This window comes from Candida orthopsilosis (assembly GCF_000315875.1).
Source record: "Candida orthopsilosis Co 90-125, chromosome 1 draft sequence".
Taxonomy (NCBI): Eukaryota; Fungi; Ascomycota; class Pichiomycetes; order Serinales; family Debaryomycetaceae; genus Lodderomyces; species Lodderomyces orthopsilosis.
This window is the reverse complement of record NC_018292.1, coordinates 2,267,931-2,287,237: the sequence shown is the minus strand read 5'-3', so window position 1 is coordinate 2,287,237 and position 19,307 is coordinate 2,267,931. Positions and strand designations below refer to the sequence as shown.

The following is a 19,307-nucleotide window of genomic DNA, read 5'->3' as shown; positions in this document are numbered from 1 at the left end:
AGTCTGTAGTAGAGCAGACACATTTCAATACAATACTCCTAGAAAAATGATCTTAATCCAAGAAACACAAAAAGTCTGAGTATAAACAAAACAGTGACTCCCAACATTAAAGTGAACCTCATTGGTGAAACAAGCCATTATACATTATCTATTGAGAGCGTATAAACCCGTGGAAATTCCAAAACCAAATAACCAATGTTGACTAAATACGTTTGTTCTATGATACATTAGTGCGTTATTAAGTTTCCTCTTTCTTTTTTCCATCCATCCAGATTTGCAAAGATTTGCAAACATATATACATTTTGGTAACAATAACAGATAAATAAAACAAAAATATTATATGTATTGCACAAATATATTTAACGCATTTTGCATTAATTCCATTATCAAACTCCGGTAACAAATACTCCACTTTCAAATCAAACGTTAGCTGAAAAGGGGCACAAAAAGAGACTTTCTCTTTTGTCGAATTTCTGTATTTCCTATTTTGTCCGCTAGATGACTACTAAGAGGCTCATAACCATCACTAATCAGACACTTTTCTATTTATATTATTTATATCACAGTTTTGGGGGATTGAATACGTCATCAAGCTTTAATGTCTACAGTGTAAGTACGGGTCAACTAAAACTATATATATTGCTCTTCCTTAAAACCCAACTACTCTTTTGTTTGCATAATGTCCACAGAGACACATTGTTTAGTAATTTCGCGACCAGTCTGCGAGAGTGGGGGGGGCATTGTGAAGCAATCGAGGCAAAAAAATTAAGAAACAAACGTTTTTTACATATTTTTTTCAAACTCGCACACACTCATGTGGTGGTGGGGTAAATTCATTATAGTGGCTTATTGTATAAAAAACTTTATACACACATTCTAATCTACAAGTGTCACGCGAATTTCGAGTATTAGTTACCGGAATACAAGCTTTTTAAGTTGACACTTTGAGTTGGGTTATGATTCGCTTATTTTCGGGAAACATTCAAAGTGGACGATGCTGCAAATAAGGGGTCCTATATAGAAGCCTAATTTAAAATTTAATTGTTTTTACCAAATTTTAGCAACAAAATCAGTAGAACAGATGGAGTTTGTGTGGGCCACTGATGTTATTACAATCAAGTAATATTTTGTTGGTCTTTCCCGTAAATCAGAGTGTTTCTTTTATCTTCTCACTCTCAAACGGTTTCATCCCAAGAGTATATTATAGGGCTTTTTATCACATTTGAAACATTCATTATTTGGTGCGGTTGACAATTCTCTCAACTAACAAACAATATAACTTGGGCAATGAACCAAGAATTGCATCACGTGCATTTGTTAAATAAACACGTCTTTTCATTCTTCAGCACTTTTTCGTTCATTTTATTTATGTTGTTGTGTCTACAAAAAGAAAACTTTCACTGTAAATAGTGCATTTAAATACAAATTGAAATCTTCTCCCCCGTCTCCTTACTCAATCAATCAGTCGTTTTATTCTATCATAACGAGTCATCTTTTGAAACAATTGCTTAACCTCTTCATCTTCACATTTTGGTATAATCTCCGCCAAACCCATTCTTTTAAACTTTTTCAAATTGAACTTTTTGAAATGTAAATTATCGTCATCCAATTCTGGCCAATACAATTCCTCTCTTTCCTCATCAGTTCCAACGTCATCTCTATTATAAGATGGGGTACCAAACACTTTAAATATGCAGCTTAACAAATGTAAATCACTTATATTAGACTCGTCATTCAATTCTTCATCATCGTTATTTCCTCCTTCCCCTCCTTCCCCTCCGCCCCCCAGATGGTCTTCTCGTATTAATACACTCTTGAAATCTGGTGAATAAAATACAGTCAAGACGATCGCAATTGACCAAATATCAACTTCGAATGAATAATTAGTTACACTTAATAACAATTCCGGTGACTTGTAAATACCAGTACACACATCAGTATATTTCTGCATCAATGGCTCATCTTGAGGTGGGTCCAATAGATTGTAACAAACTCCAAAATCAGCAATTACAGGGTGTGTTATATCATCATTTATAAATAACAAATTACTCGGTTTCAAATCACGATGAATTATATCGTTTGCATGAATGAATTTGACCGCTGATATCAAATTAGTGACAAATTGTTTTGCTTGTGATTGTGGGATTATGTTCGATAATATGTATTTCAATTCATTAGATCCTTCACCGCCATCTAGGTTATATCGTGTCCGTTTACGACAATATTTCTTATGCTTCATTAATTGACTCAAGTTATACAGATAGTAATCCAACACTAGTATGACATCCTCATAAATTTGAAAATCATCAATGTACTTTACTATCCCATCATGATCTTGTAACGCTTTAATAGCTTTGATTTCTCGTCTAATTGAATGTGGTGGGATCTTGAAATCAACATCAACAATTTTTAAACACACATAATCTGATGTAGATGCATTAGTGGTTTTCGGTTTGGCTTTGCATATATCTGATATAGGACTATTGCATATCAATTGCTTATCTGTGTATAGATCATCCAACTTCATTTGGTAATTGAGGTGTATTTTTCTAATAGAAGATCTCCTTTGATATGGTTTCAGATCGGAGTTTTTGTTACAGCGGGATACGTTAATTGATCACGCCGCATATAAAATACAATACATACACTGTTATCATTCAAATGCCAAACTACTACAAATCGTAATCTAAACAATCGTATACAATGACTCTTAGTATCCACCTCCTCACATTTATTACACTCTTTTCCTCTTGTTCCCCCCATCATCAAACCCAACATTACGTTTAAAGGTATTATTATTATTATTATTATTATTATTGCCCCCGTTTTGACCAATATCATTATCATCAACATATATTTTCCTATTAGGATACTTTAAATTCAATCCTTCAAATGCATTTTCAGTTACTTTAGGCAATTCCAAAAAGAAATTATGCACCAATGCTTGATCAGCAGTTAATCTCACTTCAGGATCATATTTCAATAATCCATACAACAACTCCAAACATTGTTTATTCTCACCACCAATCATCTTGTACCATTGTGATAAATTTGATGAATAAGTTTGAGTAATTTGTTGTGTAAATGAAACAAATTCAGGATACTTGTTTAAACTGGGCCAATTTTTCAAATTTGGCGTACCCATAACTTCAATAATTTTTTGAAATTGATTTCTTTGAAATGGAACCAGTTTCTTATTATTTATATCTATTTTGGCTTCTTCTCCTTTGAATATAGGTCGTAATGATAATAATTCTGCTAATATACATCCAACTGCCCATAGGTCAATTGCTGGAGTATAATGTCTTGTTCCTAGTAGCAATTCAGGAGCTCGATACCATATAGTAACCACAACTTTATCACCAGTATAAAGACTCTGCAACGGATTATTGAATTTACGTGCTAATCCCAAATCACCAATCTTGACACATCCATTTGACGTCACCATGATATTTGCTGGTTTTAAATCACGATGGAATATCCAATTCTTGTGTAGGAATGTAACACCATTAAGTATCTGCCATGTAAGTGATTTGATCGTTGGTAATGGAATAGGTTTCAATTCTGGATGCGAATGATAATGAATGATTTGTAATAAATCATGCTCACAAAATTCAAAAACCATGTAAATGCTCTTATTCTCTAGAATGATGTCTGTTAGCTTAGTTATGTTCTTATTACTCAATTCTCGACATAGTGACATTTCACGAATGGCACTTTGACTGATTCCGGTATATTGTGCTGCTTCATGGGCAATTTCACGATTGAAATTTTTACTTGCATTGCCAGCAGTATTGTTTTTACTATTTGAACTTTGGTGGTTATCACTCTTAAACTTTTTGATGGCATAGTATTGTATTGGTGGTGACGTCTCTATCGATTTATCGTCGGGTGGTACGGAAATGTCCTTAGACGCCATCTCGTTAACTTGATCATTTGCATTTATCTTACTGATGCGATCACCATCACCGAAACCAACACCATCAGACCCGTCATTCAAACTTCCGCTACCTCCATTTAACTTCCCCCTCTCTTCGCCATCCTTCGCATTCACATTTGTAGTTCGAAGTTTTGCTTTGTACACCTTACCATACGTACCCGCTGCTATGTAGCCCAAAATTTGATATGTTGAAAGAACTGAGTCACGAGTTAAATCTTTTCGATGTTTGAATGGCCCTAGTGTTAATATTGAATTGGACGCCATTAGTGCAGGTTGAGGAATAGTTGAAAGTTGATTCAGCTGATGAGAAGCATAATTATTCTTGCTGTTTTGATACAATGGTGGCGCAAGCGGATTATTGGAAGGTAGTGTATTTGTTAATGACTGTGAATATGACTGTCCCAAGACATGCTGTTGATATTGTGCCGATGGATGCAAATGCTGGGATTGACTTGTTCGTTGTTGAGGTTGGTCACGTAATTTTTGACCTTCACCTTGTCTCTGTGTCGAATTCATTGATACCTTTTTCATAATGTAATACAAAGTCCTATATGTCCATGGTAGATTAGATCAATGTCAAAAGCAAAGTTAAATTCGTTAGTCAAGTTTGGGCTTTCCTAGAGTGCCAGAAATCATTTTCGTTCGTTTTTGGGAATTTCTCGCGCAATTCCCGCCTCATTCAGATATAGACAGGTGTAAAAGTGATCTACGACGATTTACTACACCAGGTCTGTATATTCAAAATTCTAATCCTTCTAAACCATTTAGCGATTGACTAGCCAAAGATGTAGCTTGACTATCGGAAGTTTTCGGCTGTTCGGTTGTTATTCCAAACTCATACTCGGTATTAAGATTGAGCAAATTGGAAACATGCGAGCTTTCGTATTCATTTTTCAAACTTGCTGTGATTTCCTTCTGCTCCTCCACAATCTCATCCTTAATTTCCTGAACTTCTTTCGAGTCATCCCAGTCGAAATCGTACGCAAACTTGTTAACGTAATAAAATGTTCCAGATATGCTCTGATCGATAACAACTTGAGCTGAGTCGGTAGCTTTATCCAATTCCTCCAAAGTTACACTATAGGACCAGTTCATAGCATGCGAAATTTCTGAAACTGTGGCCCCGTAACAACCATTCTCATGGTTGAGTCCATCATTATCATCGTCATCGATCAACTCTGCTCTTATCAAGCTTCTCTTATACCTATGCTCTTGCTGCTTCAAAAGCTCCACGATGAACTCACTGTACGTACGGGCATGGGTTTTAGGTCGAATAACAACAATCCCACTCTTTTCATATTTATTCAGAACCACGGGAAGATTCAAAGTTTGAAACAAATCAATCAGTTTCTTAAAATCAGCGACATCTACTAGTTCAGAGCCAAAGCCAGAACACTTTACTAAAAATCGATTGTATTCAGCAAACAAGTCAGGCAAGGTTATCATGGAGGATTTTTTAGTGAGTACAAAGCTTGTTAAGTATTCACTCATATGTCGACTTAGCTCGCTGTGGTATAGCTTTGATGTGCGATTTATACTCAATGGTGGGATGCTTTTGTAAATGTTGTTATCCTTGCTCTCTAGCAATCTTTTAAAGGATATCGAAAGCTTGATCAAATCTTCAAATTTAAACATCAACTGCTCTAAATCATCCAAAGACGAGCTGAGAATCTTTTCATTGTTCTTTCTTTGTTGCTCACCAAAAGCTTCCAATGCATGAATTCCAGCACCATTTGGTCTAACCTGCTCATTATTTTTTCCCAATTTTATCGAATTCTGATTAACACCGCCCTTTATTCGTAGATTTTCCCATTTGATCTCATCTATTAAGGTTGCTACTTCTTGAAAAAATTGGGACTCGCCGCCTTTTCGGAAGCTAATCTTTATATAAGGTTGATTATTGGTATATTGCTCTTCTCCTTCAATTCTCAAGCTGAGGGGATTTGATTCGATCGAGATGTCCTTTAAAGCTTTATTAATTTCAAACGTAGTGGATCTCAACTCGGTGCCACACATTTCGCAAAATTTCAATGATTTGTGGTTGATGAATGTACATGTCGGACACTGGCCAGTTGGTACTCGATCAGTTGAGGATGCGGGCTCTGGGGTCAGATTCACAGGTGATGGAGATGGGTCTACTAAACCGTTATTTGGAGTACAAGGATTCGTTGACACTATAGGAGTACTGATTGAGCTATTCTCACTAGATTTGGCCAGAATGTCTTGCATGAAATTCTTATTAGGTACTCCACAAGCAATACACTTGGGAGCTTCCATATCTGCATGTATGTTTCCAGGCACATGGTTTTTGAAAGAGCAAATCTTGCATACCCAATCAAACCCAATTGCAGATCCCATCTTTAACTTGTCCTCACTGCTCTGACTCTCAGTTTTGATATACAATTTAACTTTAGGGGAGGACCTCAAAAATCGTTCTATTAATTCTGCTGAAGTGAGCTGATCTAAATTAACGGAAATGCTATTCTTGATATCATTGTTATCAAAGTAAATGACTCTTTTATTTGTTAAGTATAGTCTCCCATTTTGATGTAGAATAATCTTTGACTTTCCTTGATATAGTCCGACATTATCTTTTATGTAGACGTTAAACTCATTGTCGTCGAGTATTGGCCTGTCACTTCTGTTAACTTTTATAGGTTGCCATATTTTCAACCAAGACATCTATAGCAATCTTAAAATTGGAACAGCTTTTTGTGGGTAGCAACTGTGCTTTTTGAGTCACTACTTGTTGCTGTTGAATAGCCTGTAGTAAACTTTTGTGAGTGATTGGTAACCTCAGTCTCAGAATGACTTGGTCTGCATTTCCTTGTATGCGATTTTATAGATCAAACGAAAATTATCTTTGATCTACAACTTCTGCAAAGTATCCACACAAACTTCTTCTACATTATTGCCAAAGAGCTATTATTGCCCCGCTTAATGAATTTGAGACATAGAGAAGAATCATAATCAATCATAGTTTCTTTCTATTGACCAAGCTGAATTGTCTGATTCAATCTCAAGGTGTCTGAACTTGACTATCGTGACTGCAACCAATTGTATCTGTTAAACATCCTCTACAGTTGTCATTTAATCAACAAGACTCCACTGATAGCTGTATTGGCATCCAAATTCACAAAGCATGGCTTTTTTATTCAAACGTGACCCCAAAAACCCACCAGAGTTAGTGAGAGCTTTAAATGACCAGTTAATCAAGCTCGATAACACAAACGATCCTTCGAGTTATAAAAAATATCAAGATGAATCAGGGCGATATTTAAAACAAATTAAGGCTATTATCTACGGCGATGATGAAAACGAACCCCAACAGGAGCAAATACAAGTACTATCAACAGAAATTCTACAAACAAATAGCTTGTACTTGTCAACATTCACTTTAAGTAAATTGGACTTTGATTCCCGAAAAGATGTGGTTGTTGTGTACTCGACTTTGTTACGACGAAATTCATTGAATGGTGTCAAACAACCAACAACCACGTCGCTGTCACCCCCTCCAGTTGTTGATTACCTAGTCCACGCCCATTCTAATATATTGGACTATCTCTTGAGAGGTCCCGAACATCCTGAAATAGCTCTCGTCACTGGCCAAATAATAAGAGATTGCATAAAGTTTGAAAGAGTCAATAAATACGTTCTATACAGCCCCTTGTTTTGGAATTTTTTCAAGTATGTGGAGACTCCAACTTTTGAAATTGCTTGTGACGCAATGATGACTTTGAATGATGTATTGACTACTCATAAAAAATTGGTGTCTGAATTTTTAGCAAATAATTACGAAACATTCATGACAAAGATCAACGGGTTGATCAAGTCAAGCAACTATGTCACTAAACGACAAAGCGTCAAACTTCTCAACGATTTAGTATCTCAAAAGGCCAATTATCAATTCTTGCATAAATACTTTGCTGACACAAAGAATCTCAAGTATACGATGTTGCTTTTGAGTGAGAAACTGAAAAATCTACAATTGGAAGGGTTTCATCTTTTGAAGTTTTTTGTTGCTAACCCGAAACGAACTCCCAAAGTCAATGAGACTTTGATTAAGAATAAATCCAATTTTCTTGAGTTTTTCAAAACGTTCGATCTTGCTAGCTTTCATGATTCCAGTTTACTTGAGGAAAGAAATTACATCATCAAGCAGATTGAAGAGTTGCCTGATAAAAATGCACCTAACTAAAAATCCAGGTCTATAATATTCATATATTGAACGAGGTGAAATAATTTTTTCATACAAATGTCCATAAAGTAAACCCTAGAACCTATTTTGCTACTCTAGACCAGTTCTTGTATTCTTCTTCACCGTATTGAATCTTTCTGATCCATTCAGCTACTTGGGCTGTCAACTCTCCAGAATTACCAAGGGACACGGGGACAGAAATGTTCTCACCTCTAAAACCAATATTTTTGATAGGAGAAACAACAGCAGCGGTACCAGCACCAAATGCTTCTACCAAATTTCCCCTTTGGGCAGCTTCCTTAACCTCATGGATTGTGAACTTTCTCTCCGAAACGACCCACTCATCTTTTGGTAATCTTGTTCTAGCTAATTCTAAAATTGAATCTCTGGTTACTCCTTCCAAGATTGTACCATCAAGGGGGGCAGTCGCTAACTCTTTTTTACCGGTAGCTGGATCTTGGAATACAAAAAATGCATTCATTGTTCCAACCTCGGTAATAAATCCTTCGTCTCCAAATAACCACAAGTTTTGATGGAATCCTCTCTTGGATGCTTGTAATTGAGGCAAAACACATGGCGCATAATTTGCTCCCAATTTCTTGTCCCCAACACCTCCTGGCCATGCTCTGACGGCGTAGTCAGTAGCTTCCAAACTGACAGGCTTAAATCCACTTGAGTAGTAAGGTCCAACTGGTGATGCAATGACGTATAATAAGGCTTTATCTGGGGTACTGACACCTAAAGAGGCAGACGTTCCAATCAAAGTAGGCCTGATGTATAAAGAGTATCCCTTTCCCTCTGGAACAAAATCTTGATCAAGAATTAGCAATTGATCAATCAATTTTTGCAACTCTTCCCCGTTGAACTGTGGTAAAGCAATTCTTTCTGCAGACTTATTCATTCTTGCCATATTTTTGTCCCCTCTAAATGTTCTAATATTTCCTTGTTTATCTCTGTATGCTTTCATTCCTTCAAATAACTCGAAGGCATAGTGGAATACAATAGTTGATGGATCAAGTGATAAATTGTGGTATGGCGAGATCTTTGGTATCCCCCAGCCAGTCTCTGTATCCCATTCCACCTCCAACATATGGTCAGTGAATGTTTTACCGAAGACCAACTCATTCTTTGGGAGTTTTGGCTTAGGATTAGTTGTTTTTTCAATTACCAACTTTGATGCATTCAAAGGAGCCGTAGCATTGGTGGAGTTGAAACGATTGAAGGATCTCGCAAGGAAAGATCGGGACAAAAGGGGCACACTTCTCTTTAGTATTTGCATTCTCAACTGATGTTAAAGAGTGACCAGGATTGGAGGCGTCTTAATTGAGATGAGTCAAAATTGAATCAGACATGAAATCACAAAGAAGCGATCCAATATTATCCGACGGCGCTACCGTTCGTGCCGTCCAGTGTATATTGACGAACCATTACTTTACAGGTTCACCGTATGTGAAGGCAACAGGAAGGAAAAGGGCGATACTAAGGGAAATTGTATTTAAGGATTTGTTTCTCAATCCCCTGTAAGTCATGAAAGACAATCTTCAAGTACTAAATTTCCTATCTGGCTCGGTGCTGGGCCCATTCAAACCGCCAAAGAGGCCCACTGGGGAATAGAGTTATCGGTTTGACCAGTAGATTATAACATCCGTCGTAAACAGTTTCGGATACCCACATTGGATATCAAAACTTCTGCCTCTCTACAATGTATTTCAAAAGTCTCAACAAAGAACAAAGAAAAAATTCATAAAGAAAACGAGGTCTTGCACTGCCAATTGTTGTCGACAACAACGTGATAATAAAACCGCATTCAAAAGGAAGCAGAACTCAATTGAAACTGTAATAATTCCCAATCGAATCAAAGATAGCACTAATTGTTGGAACAAATTTACGTTTGATTCAGTGTCTACTAAAAAAATAAGCTTACGTTCTTTCATCACCTGAAAACGAGCCAGCGGGTACAATTAAACATGTCAGAAGTATGTATTGAAACTCATAGAGGCCGCCCTTTTACGATTCTAGGAATTGGCCTAGGAAATATCCACCGAGGCACATATATCTTCATGTTCAGTATGTACTAACTAGCCATCTCTAGGTCAAAAGAACTATTAGAATAACTACTGAGCAACATATCATGCCAGATGTTCCTCCAGTTGAGAACTATCCAATGAGAAAATGGTCCATTCAAATAACAATGCTTGATTCAGAAGGAAAAGAAATCCCAGCAAAAATATTGGATAGAGTTACGTATACCTTGCACCCCACTTTTGCCAATCCAATAAGAGCTATCAAACAGCAACCTTTCAAGATTGAAGAACAAGGTTGGGGTGAGTTCGACATACCCATTTCTATACACATTTTGGGTATCAATGGTAAACCAGGTGAGCGTAAGTTCCAGCATGATTTGAATTTTTTGCAAGAAAAATACGTAAACGACCATGTGATTTCAATCCCAGTTGGACCACATAAGAATCCTCAATTGAATAAGATCCTAACAGAAAGCGGCCGTTTGCCCTTTGATGAAGCTGGCAATACCACAACAGGTGGTGCTTCTGCTGCAGGGGGGATAAAGAGAAAATTAGATGGCTCGAATGGTGGGCAAGCTCAAGCAAATGCAGCGGACAGGAAAAAATTGAAAGGAGCAGTTAAGGGAAATGTAGATTTAGAGAAATTGGCTAATGGATTGAGCAAATTGAGCGAGGATGATTTAATTGTCGTGGTTCAAATGGTTACCGATAATAGAACCAACGAAATGAATATCAAAAATGATGTTGACAACGGAGAGTTTACAATGGATTTGTATACTTTGCCTGATTCATTGTTGAAGAGTTTGTGGGACTATGTGAAGAAACATACAGGCGAAGCTTAGAGAAGAGAATGTGAATAAGTGTGTAAATTTGTAATTTGTAAACAGTGTTAATTTTGCTTGAATTAAAGAGAATCTTCTTAGCTATACGCTCCAAACTTTAATTGTTGAATCCCAAGAGCCAGTTACCAATGCAACTCCATCAGGGCTCACAGCCACCCTGTTTATTTTGTTCAAATGCTCGCTCCCTAAAGTGCCAATAATTTCATTTTTCAAAGTGTCCCACACAACGCACCCGTGGTCTGAGTAGCAGGAGTACAACAATCTCCCACTCTTTCCAAAATCTAGGGAAAGCACACCAGAGCTTTCCAAGGTCGAATTCCTAGAGCTTATGCTTAGTCCATCGCTTGAAGCTAAAGATGCATTAACGGGAGCGCTTGAAGGAGTTAACATTGAATAGCTATTTCCAAATGTGTATGTCTTTCTATCCAAGGGCATTGTAGGTGATATCTGTCCCATGCCTTTCTCATGTAAAGCTTGCATGTTTCGGATTTCCAGATTCAATGAATAATGAGCAAGTTCACAATCACTCCTCAAATCAATCAATCTTATTTGTCCGTCGTCTGATCCGACAGCAAATGCATTTCCGTCGGGGAATACTCTGACACAATTGACATCGCTATAAGAGATACTGAAACTTTGTGTTGGTGTAGGCAGTCTCAAATCCCAAACCTTGGCATACCCGTCTGAAGAGCCACTGATAAAGAGATTATCCAGTAAGATGTTAGCTGGAAACACGGTAAGACATAAAACGTCCCCTACATGATCAATGAAGTCACGGGATTTAGATCCCTTTGTTATGTCCCACAACATACATGTCATATCACCACTGCCGGTCACAATGGAATTATTGCCAATGAACTCGCATTCAGAAATGTATGCCGTATGGCCCTTGAAAATCGACTGAACAGATTGAAAAAATCCAGTCTGCATAGGGAAAGCATTGCTTCGAAATTGTTGTTGCACCAGAACTGGATTGTTCGAGGTATCAGACTTGATCTTATATATTGTACAATTGTTGTCCAATCCGGCAGAGGCCACTAATTTTTCATTGGGTGATATGCTAGAGGTAAGAACCCAGGGGTTATCTAATTGAATTGCTTGCTTTTTATATCCAGTGATTGTATCCCAAAGGATCATGTACCCGTCCTGGGATGCAGATAATATTTTTGTTGAGTCTGAGTTCCAAGACAACTTTGCAACTTTGTTTTGATGCCCACATAATGTGTTATATAGTCTCAATTTGCATGAATTTCGCGGTATGGTTGCAACGTTGACCGATGCTCTTTGCAAATTGGTGTCTTGGGTGCGCTTTTTGACACTGATTATCTCATCATACAATAATTTTGCTTTTTCCTTTGTTACTTCAATCTGTTTCAAGAGAGACTCTTCAACTTGTTCTTGCAACTGAATCTTTGGTTGCAATTTGCTTTGAAAGACCAGGTATCCTGATTTTTGTGATGAAAGTGTTCTAGTCGAATTTCGGTTTTTAGGATCCATCATAAACAGCTGATGAAATTGAATTTGATGTGTAGCTTGTTTTTAACTACCGGCTATCTTGATGAAGTAAATGTGAAGTGAACGTTTGTGAACGGTTAAATGAGGAGCACACACTTTCTATCCCCAATTTTTGCTGGAGAGAAAAAAGAGAGAGGTAGAGCCAGCAGGGTTTCAGCAAAAGGTTACGGAGGCGATTCCCCATCAAAGTCTATTCATTGATCAAAATATTATTAGCATAATTGCATTATTATATATTCACTTGTATGGTGCAAAAGTGACGCAAAATTTTGTTTGTGACAACCAAAGAAAAACAATACTTGATTTTTAAATCATTTTGGAGAATAGTACCGAAAACGATAATCTGAAACAACTCCGACAATCAAAAATTTGCAATATGCTGACCAGAAAAATATGTAAATAATGCTAGAAACCTCTGCTCTGTTATGATCACATATAAAAGAAAGCTGTTAGAGTTAATCGTTTAATAAAAATATTTGGTTTGTATATTACTCTCGAGTGTAATGTCATAGGTTAGGTAAATAATTACTGGGGGGAAGGGGCGCACGTGCCTGTCGAAGTGGAATCTTGTACATGTATGTCATGCTTATACTCTAGCCGCAAAACGCTCTCAGGTCCGTGTCTCTTGTAGCTGTCAGCATGGAGGTTTCCTTCTCAATGTTACAAATGGAGTTACTTGTAAGTAACAGCTATTGCTCAATTACTACTCAACTGTCATGTATTTATATGTTTCCGTGAACACTTCCCGTGATTGATTAACATTCTTGACTGAACGAATGAACATGTGCCACATTATATGAATTTAAAGTGGACGTGCTTCCAAAACCCCCAATCAAATTAATTCCCAAGAGAGTGACTGAGTACTTGTCTAACATCATATGAGTATTTTCCGCGGAAGTTTATTTCATCAATTCAAAATCAGTCCATCTAAAAGGAAAACAAACATCTTCTGCGCTAGGGCTATTACTTTGTTGATTCAACTGATCAAACTTGGTAGCTTCACTTAAAGCTGCTATCAATGTTAGTGTCTTCATCGCGTTGATTTCGTTGCTCCTGCTCCTTAGCTTGCTCTTGTTGCTGTCTCTTTTTTTGATTTTGAACATTAGGAACAGGCGCCGCAGCTGTTTTTTCTTGTCGCGATATACTCCTCTTGACTCTATCCTCCAAATTACCCGTAACAGTCTTCAAATACAGCGGCAATTCCATTCCGTTTTTCAAATAGAACACTTTCCAATTTCGGGCTTTATCTTTGAGTTGGACTTGATTTCTATTCTTCAAAGCTTCATTGATCTTACCGCCTTTCCCAAATAACTCAAGAATTTTTGACCAATGTGGTCCGTTTAATTCAAGGGCGTGTCTAAAAGCTTTCTCTTCGTCTCGCGTCCATGGTCTTCTCTGACTAGGCTTATGCCCATTTACATGTATTTGCTGTTCTCTAATCTCTGAAGGTAAGAGCTTGGCAGTGTCTGCGGAATCACTGTCGTCATCATTATTTCTCGAAGGACGGTAATTCATCCTGGCATTAATTTGATCATACATTTCCGGACTTATTGGTGGGTAGTCCTTCTTTTCACGAACAGGCTTTCCACTTTTGCCCCAAATTAAATAACCCATGTTCTTTGAAACGTAATCAAAAAGATCTCTCAAAAAAGTGAACCATTTGAATTCCTCACTCAAGGGAACTTGTGTTTGCTCCTCATCGTAGTTGAGTAACAATGCTTTCCTTGATTTACACCTATCAACAAAATCAACTTCCGAAGGTAACAACAAATCCACATTTCTCCTGGCCAATAAGATCTGATCCATATTATCAGGCAAAATGTCCTCTAAAATTTCCTCCCTGGAACGCTCCCCGGCCTCAATTGCTGATATATATGCTTGCGTTTTCAAATCAAGGTACAACATTGCTTGTGGTTTTAATAGCCTACCTATTTTGGCTCCCACTGAAGAACCTACACCAGTTTGTATACTAGTGGCCAAAGAGTTTGCAGTATCTAAATAACTTGTGTCACTCAAGTGATACTTGATGTCCAAGTCGTGAGCAGGACAAAATATATCCAAAAACGATTCATTTAAATAAAAGAATCCAACTTCCATGGTACCCAAAGCCGCTGCTAGAAATGTGGCTAAATTCACTTTTCTAAGTGTCGATTCAATACTTTGCTCCTTGTTTTTGAAAACACGAGGTGTTTCCTCACCAATGTGCCACATTCCCGGTGCAACATGATCGACAGTTAGAAACGGATCTTCCTCAGAGTATAGCCTCTTGGTGAATTCAAACAAGGAGGTCAAGTCACGATAAGTTGCACCTTCAGGGGTTTCAGGATTCGAAGCGATATCGATGATTCTTTTGTAGGAAGACTTTGCAACAATACGTAACAACTGTGTTGATAAGTTATCCAACGTTGGTAAGGTGTTGATCAATAGTTGAATCCTAGGGGGTAGAAAATCAGCCCCCACGATTGGCAAAGGTAGCACCGATAAGTTTGCCAGGGTAAATACGGCATGCCTGGAGTCTACACTCAGGTGCTGATATTGTGATGACAATGAGGAATAAGCGACATGAGCCGCGTTTGTGTTGAAAAGCTCTGAGTCTGATGGGATGGCAGATAAGGAAGAGCGATTTGTTGGTTGTTCATCCTGTAGTGGATCTTGCGCTTGGTTGGGTGTTTTTCTTGTCGAGTGGGAAGATGATTCCGCCACGCTTGTGTTCTTTTCGTGTTCAGGTCCCTCAGAGCCTCCACGATGGAGTTGTTGTTGCTGCTGCTGTTGCAATCGTTGCAACTGGTCATGCGCCTGATGGATCAAATCTGCATCACTCTGATCGTTCTTCTCACCGTGTCCAGAATTTATGTTTCTGATGCTTTCTTGAGATGCATTACCGATGATGTTGGATGTATTGCTATCATTTGATGGCAGACTTAGCAGCTTAGTTTTGGTCGGGTCGTCAGTTTTTTGTCTCTTTGGTTCTTGTTCATGGTCCATTGAATGGTCATGATCATGCTTCTGACTTTGGAAGGCCAACTGCTCGTGAGCGCCTGTATCTTTTGTTAATTCATGTGCAATCGATGAAATTGCCTCTTCGGCAGATATTTCTGCCTGACTTCGTTGCTCTGATGCTTGCTTCTGCTGAAAAATCGCATCAATATTGTGATCATCCATATTCTTTGTAATGATGAGAGGATGATGTGTGTGATTATTGTGCAAAACCTCTCCTTGTGTGGGCCCAATGACGTGAATAATTTTGTTTACATTTTGTATTTCACTAATCAATTTTTTTTGTTAAGAGAGGCACCAGACTCAGTTCCAAACGTGAAGAATTTTCACAAGAGCTTATCTTGTAGAGAACTATCACGATCTAATAAAGATATGCATATTTGCACCCCTCTTGGTGTCAGTAAAACACACTGTGTACCAGCTTTCTGACTCGTACATAGATATCACCTTCCACCAGGTAATAATTCTTAAAATGATCATCAGCTGAAGATTACTGACATTGAATTTGCACAAATATATCATTACCTCATAAACGCGCTCTTGAGATTCACTTTGAACCATTCCGATGTAACTGTTTTTTGCCGCCTTAGTATTGCACAAAATTTTAGATTTTGACTCTATGGATTTCAATTCCGTTATAGTTTATTTTTTTAGCGGGATGGCTGCCGCATTAGGAAATGCGCTATTAAAGCTACGCGCTATTGTTTTCTTACAGGATCATCTCTTCGTTATAAGCGGGATTGCTCATGCATCTTTATTTAAACCCCCCAGAAGTACTCTTTGTAAACTTGATTTTTCATTTACAGAGAAATCATTTGTAAATCATCTACTAATATGACAGTCCAATCAATTTCTGCTCAGTACTTCCCAGAAGAGCCAAAAGCACCTGTTGTCAAATCCACCAAAGGCAGCAGCTCTAAACAAGCAATTGAAACTTTGGGAAAAGTGTTTGATGCCCGTGGTGCTTACTTTGTTGCTGACTATGGTAAATCACAGGGTAATTATATTGCTGATGTTGATGGGAACTTGTACTTGGACGTTTATGCTCAAATCGCTTCCATTCCATTGGGTTACAACAACCCTGCGTTGATTGAAGTTGCAAAATCAGACAAAATGATTAGAGCTATTGTTGATAGGCCAGCTTTAGGAAACTTTCCAGGTAATGATTTAGATGAAATTGTTTCAGATATTTTGAAGGTGGCACCAAAGGGGCAAGATAAATTATGGTCTGGATTGTCAGGTGCTGATGCTAATGAATTGGCTTTCAAGGCTACCTTTTTCTGGTACCAAGCTCAAAAGAGAGGCTATCATAGTGACTTTTCACCAGAAGAAGTCGAATCAGTGATGCATAATCAAGCTCCAGGTGCTCCAGAATTGGCTATTCTTTCATTTGAACGTGCATTCCACGGTAGATTGTTTGCATCTGGTTCCACCACGTGTTCGAAACCAATCCACAAGTTGGACTTACCAGCTTTCAAATGGCCAAAAGCTCAATTCCCATCATACAAATATCCTTTGGAGGATAATGTTGAAGCCAACAAAAAGGAAGATAAAAGATGCTTACTGATTGTTTCTGACCTATTCAAAACGTGGTCTGTTCCAATTGCTGGTGTGTTGGTTGAGCCAATCCAATCAGAAGGTGGTGACAACCATGCATCTGCTGAGTTCTTCCAGAGTTTGAGAGATATCACATTGAAGCATGGTGCATTGTTAATCATGGATGAGGTTCAAACTGGTGTAGGCGCCACTGGTGTCATGTGGGCTCATGAAAGATTCAACTTGCAACCACCACCAGATCTTGTTACTTTTTCAAAAAAGTTCCAATCTGCTGGTTACTTTTACCATGACCCAGAAATTACTCCAAACTTGGCTTACAGACAATTCAATACTTGGTGTGGGGACCCAGCTAGAATGACCTTGGCTGGTGCAATTGGTAAGGAAATTGTTAAGCACGATTTGACTACAAGAGCATCGGAGGTTGGAGACTACTTGTACAAGAAGTTGGAAAAATTGCAAGAAAAATACCCAAAACACTTGCGTGACTTGAGAGGTAAGGACAGAGCTACATTCATTGCATGGTCCTTGGAAAATGGTGCAGCTAGAAACAAATTCTTGAGTGACATGAAGGAGGTTGGTGTCAACATTGGGGGATGTGCTGAAGATTCGGTTAGATTGAGACCAACATTGGTATTTGAAGAGAAACATGCTGATATCTTGATAGACGCTATTGAGAAAGTCTTGTCAAAGTATTAAATTATTCCAAGGTGTGTAGCTTATGCATTCAGTAAATGTAAGGGATTTTATTTAGATAATGAAATAATGTTGAAATGAGTGTGTGACGTGTAGAGTATTGTTATAGAGGCTCATACCCTTGATGTGGTGGAGATGAAGCCGATAGCGCAATTAACGCGTGAAATTATTTGATTTGTGGTCTAAAACTCCAGATTTGGACCTGCCGAAAGAGAAAAAAGAGAGAAAGAAAGAAAAAGAAAAAGAAAAAGAAAAAGAAAAATGTCATATTAATTTAACCGATACGAGTATTAACAAAATTTTCACAAGATATCACATTACATTTGCGCTGCTGAGGGACTGTCACTAATATAGATATTTCTGGATCCCTATTGTTAAAGAGTTTGTTAACGCATTGTCACTGTGTGCATTTACAAACAGCAGTTCAATGGTACCATCATTTTCACACCAACTTCTTCATTCATTATAAAAAACTTTAAACGATCGTTCACATGGAAGGGTTGAAACTCCCCATGGCAACATTTTCGCCATTATACACTGATTTCAAACACTTTATCAAAAATGATTCAAATTCGTCGTTCTTAGCAGGTGGAATTGCAGGGGCAGTTTCAAGAACTGTGGTGTCACCGTTTGAGCGTGCAAAGATTTTACTACAATTGCAAGGACCTGGATCCGAGCAAGCATACCAAGGTATGTTTCCCACTATAGCAAAGATGTACCGTGAAGAAGGTTGGCGGGGACTTTTTCGTGGAAACACGCTCAATTGTATCAGAATATTTCCTTATAGCGCTGTACAATTTGCTGTATTTGAAAATTGTAAAGACTTGATTTTGAAGTACAGGCGACATCAGTATCCTAATGACTTGAATGTACAAAGAAACAATGAGTTGAATGGGTATGAGAGGTTGTTTTCTGGCTCCATTGCTGGGATAATATCTGTCGCTGTCACTTATCCATTAGACTTGGTACGGGCTAGAATTACTGTGCAAACTGCTTCCTTAAGTAAGCTTGACAAGGGTAAGTTAGCAGAAGCGCCAACTGTTATGCAAACACTCAAGGAAGTTTACCAAAATGAAGGAGGGTTTTTCGCCTTATACCGTGGAATTATTCCAACTACGTTGGGTGTAGCTCCATACGTTGCTATAAATTTTGCATTGTATGAGAAGCTCCGGGAGTATATGAATAATTCACCTAGAGACTTTTCGAATCCGATATGGAAACTTTCGGCAGGAGCGTTTAGTAGTTTTGTTGGAGGTGTATTGATATATCCCTTGGACGTGCTAAGAAAAAGATATCAGGTTGCCAGTATGGCAGGAGGAGAATTGGGATTCCAGTATAGATCGGTGGGACATGCATTATACTCCATTTTCAAAAATGAAGGCTTTTTTGGCGCCTACAAGGGATTGACGGCTAATTTGTACAAAATTGTACCTTCCATGGCCGTCAGTTGGTTGTGCTATGATACTATTCGAGAATGGATTAAAATTTGGTAACTATTCAGCTTAGATTGGACGTATAGATGATAATATAGATATAACAT

General features: G+C 38.0%; 10 protein-coding genes across 10 annotated transcripts; 4 read left to right on the top strand and 6 right to left on the bottom strand. All coding sequences in view use genetic code 12, as the record gives it.

The window, feature by feature from the left end:
* Positions 1-1,454: 1,454 nt before the first annotated feature.
* Positions 1,455-2,528, bottom strand: CORT_0A10470 (Cak1 monomeric CDK-activating kinase; the record flags this gene model as incomplete). Its single annotated transcript, XM_003866823.1, has 1 exon — positions 1,455-2,528. The coding sequence occupies one exon, from the start codon at positions 2,526-2,528 to the stop codon at positions 1,455-1,457; it is 1,074 nt and encodes a 357-aa protein (XP_003866871.1).
* A 207-nt stretch (positions 2,529-2,735) lies between these two features.
* Positions 2,736-4,457, bottom strand: CORT_0A10460 (Ssn3 cyclin-dependent protein kinase; the record flags this gene model as incomplete). The annotated part of the gene is made up of 1 exon (XM_003866822.1): positions 2,736-4,457. The coding sequence occupies one exon, from the start codon at positions 4,455-4,457 to the stop codon at positions 2,736-2,738; it is 1,722 nt and encodes a 573-aa protein (XP_003866870.1).
* A 222-nt stretch (positions 4,458-4,679) lies between these two features.
* On the bottom strand, positions 4,680-6,623 carry CORT_0A10450 (Vps36 protein; the record flags this gene model as incomplete). The annotated part of the gene is made up of 1 exon (XM_003866821.1): positions 4,680-6,623. The coding sequence occupies one exon, from the start codon at positions 6,621-6,623 to the stop codon at positions 4,680-4,682; it is 1,944 nt and encodes a 647-aa protein (XP_003866869.1).
* Positions 6,624-7,083: 460 nt separating this feature from the next.
* CORT_0A10440 (Hym1 protein) lies at positions 7,084-8,139 on the top strand (the record flags this gene model as incomplete). Its single annotated transcript, XM_003866820.1, has 1 exon — positions 7,084-8,139. One exon carries the CDS (start codon positions 7,084-7,086, stop codon positions 8,137-8,139), a length of 1,056 nt encoding a protein of 351 aa, XP_003866868.1.
* An 82-nt stretch (positions 8,140-8,221) lies between these two features.
* On the bottom strand, positions 8,222-9,418 carry CORT_0A10430 (Bat21 branched chain amino acid aminotransferase; the record flags this gene model as incomplete). The annotated part of the gene is made up of 1 exon (XM_003866819.1): positions 8,222-9,418. One exon carries the CDS (start codon positions 9,416-9,418, stop codon positions 8,222-8,224), a length of 1,197 nt encoding a protein of 398 aa, XP_003866867.1.
* Positions 9,419-10,106: 688 nt separating this feature from the next.
* On the top strand, positions 10,107-11,005 carry CORT_0A10420 (Taf14 DNA-binding transcription factor; the record flags this gene model as incomplete). Its single annotated transcript, XM_003866818.1, has 2 exons — positions 10,107-10,115; positions 10,232-11,005. The coding sequence occupies 2 exons, from the start codon at positions 10,107-10,109 to the stop codon at positions 11,003-11,005; spliced, it is 783 nt and encodes a 260-aa protein (XP_003866866.1).
* Positions 11,006-11,086: 81 nt separating this feature from the next.
* CORT_0A10410 (Ste4 Beta subunit of heterotrimeric G protein) lies at positions 11,087-12,505 on the bottom strand (the record flags this gene model as incomplete). The annotated part of the gene is made up of 1 exon (XM_003866817.1): positions 11,087-12,505. One exon carries the CDS (start codon positions 12,503-12,505, stop codon positions 11,087-11,089), a length of 1,419 nt encoding a protein of 472 aa, XP_003866865.1.
* A 1,014-nt stretch (positions 12,506-13,519) lies between these two features.
* CORT_0A10400 (Tbf1 protein) lies at positions 13,520-15,682 on the bottom strand (the record flags this gene model as incomplete). Its single annotated transcript, XM_003866816.1, has 1 exon — positions 13,520-15,682. The coding sequence occupies one exon, from the start codon at positions 15,680-15,682 to the stop codon at positions 13,520-13,522; it is 2,163 nt and encodes a 720-aa protein (XP_003866864.1).
* Positions 15,683-16,351: 669 nt separating this feature from the next.
* CORT_0A10390 (Uga1 GABA transaminase) lies at positions 16,352-17,770 on the top strand (the record flags this gene model as incomplete). The annotated part of the gene is made up of 1 exon (XM_003866815.1): positions 16,352-17,770. One exon carries the CDS (start codon positions 16,352-16,354, stop codon positions 17,768-17,770), a length of 1,419 nt encoding a protein of 472 aa, XP_003866863.1.
* Positions 17,771-18,258: 488 nt separating this feature from the next.
* On the top strand, positions 18,259-19,260 carry CORT_0A10380 (hypothetical protein; the record flags this gene model as incomplete). Its single annotated transcript, XM_003866814.1, has 1 exon — positions 18,259-19,260. One exon carries the CDS (start codon positions 18,259-18,261, stop codon positions 19,258-19,260), a length of 1,002 nt encoding a protein of 333 aa, XP_003866862.1.
* Between the last annotated feature and the right edge of the window lie 47 nt (positions 19,261-19,307).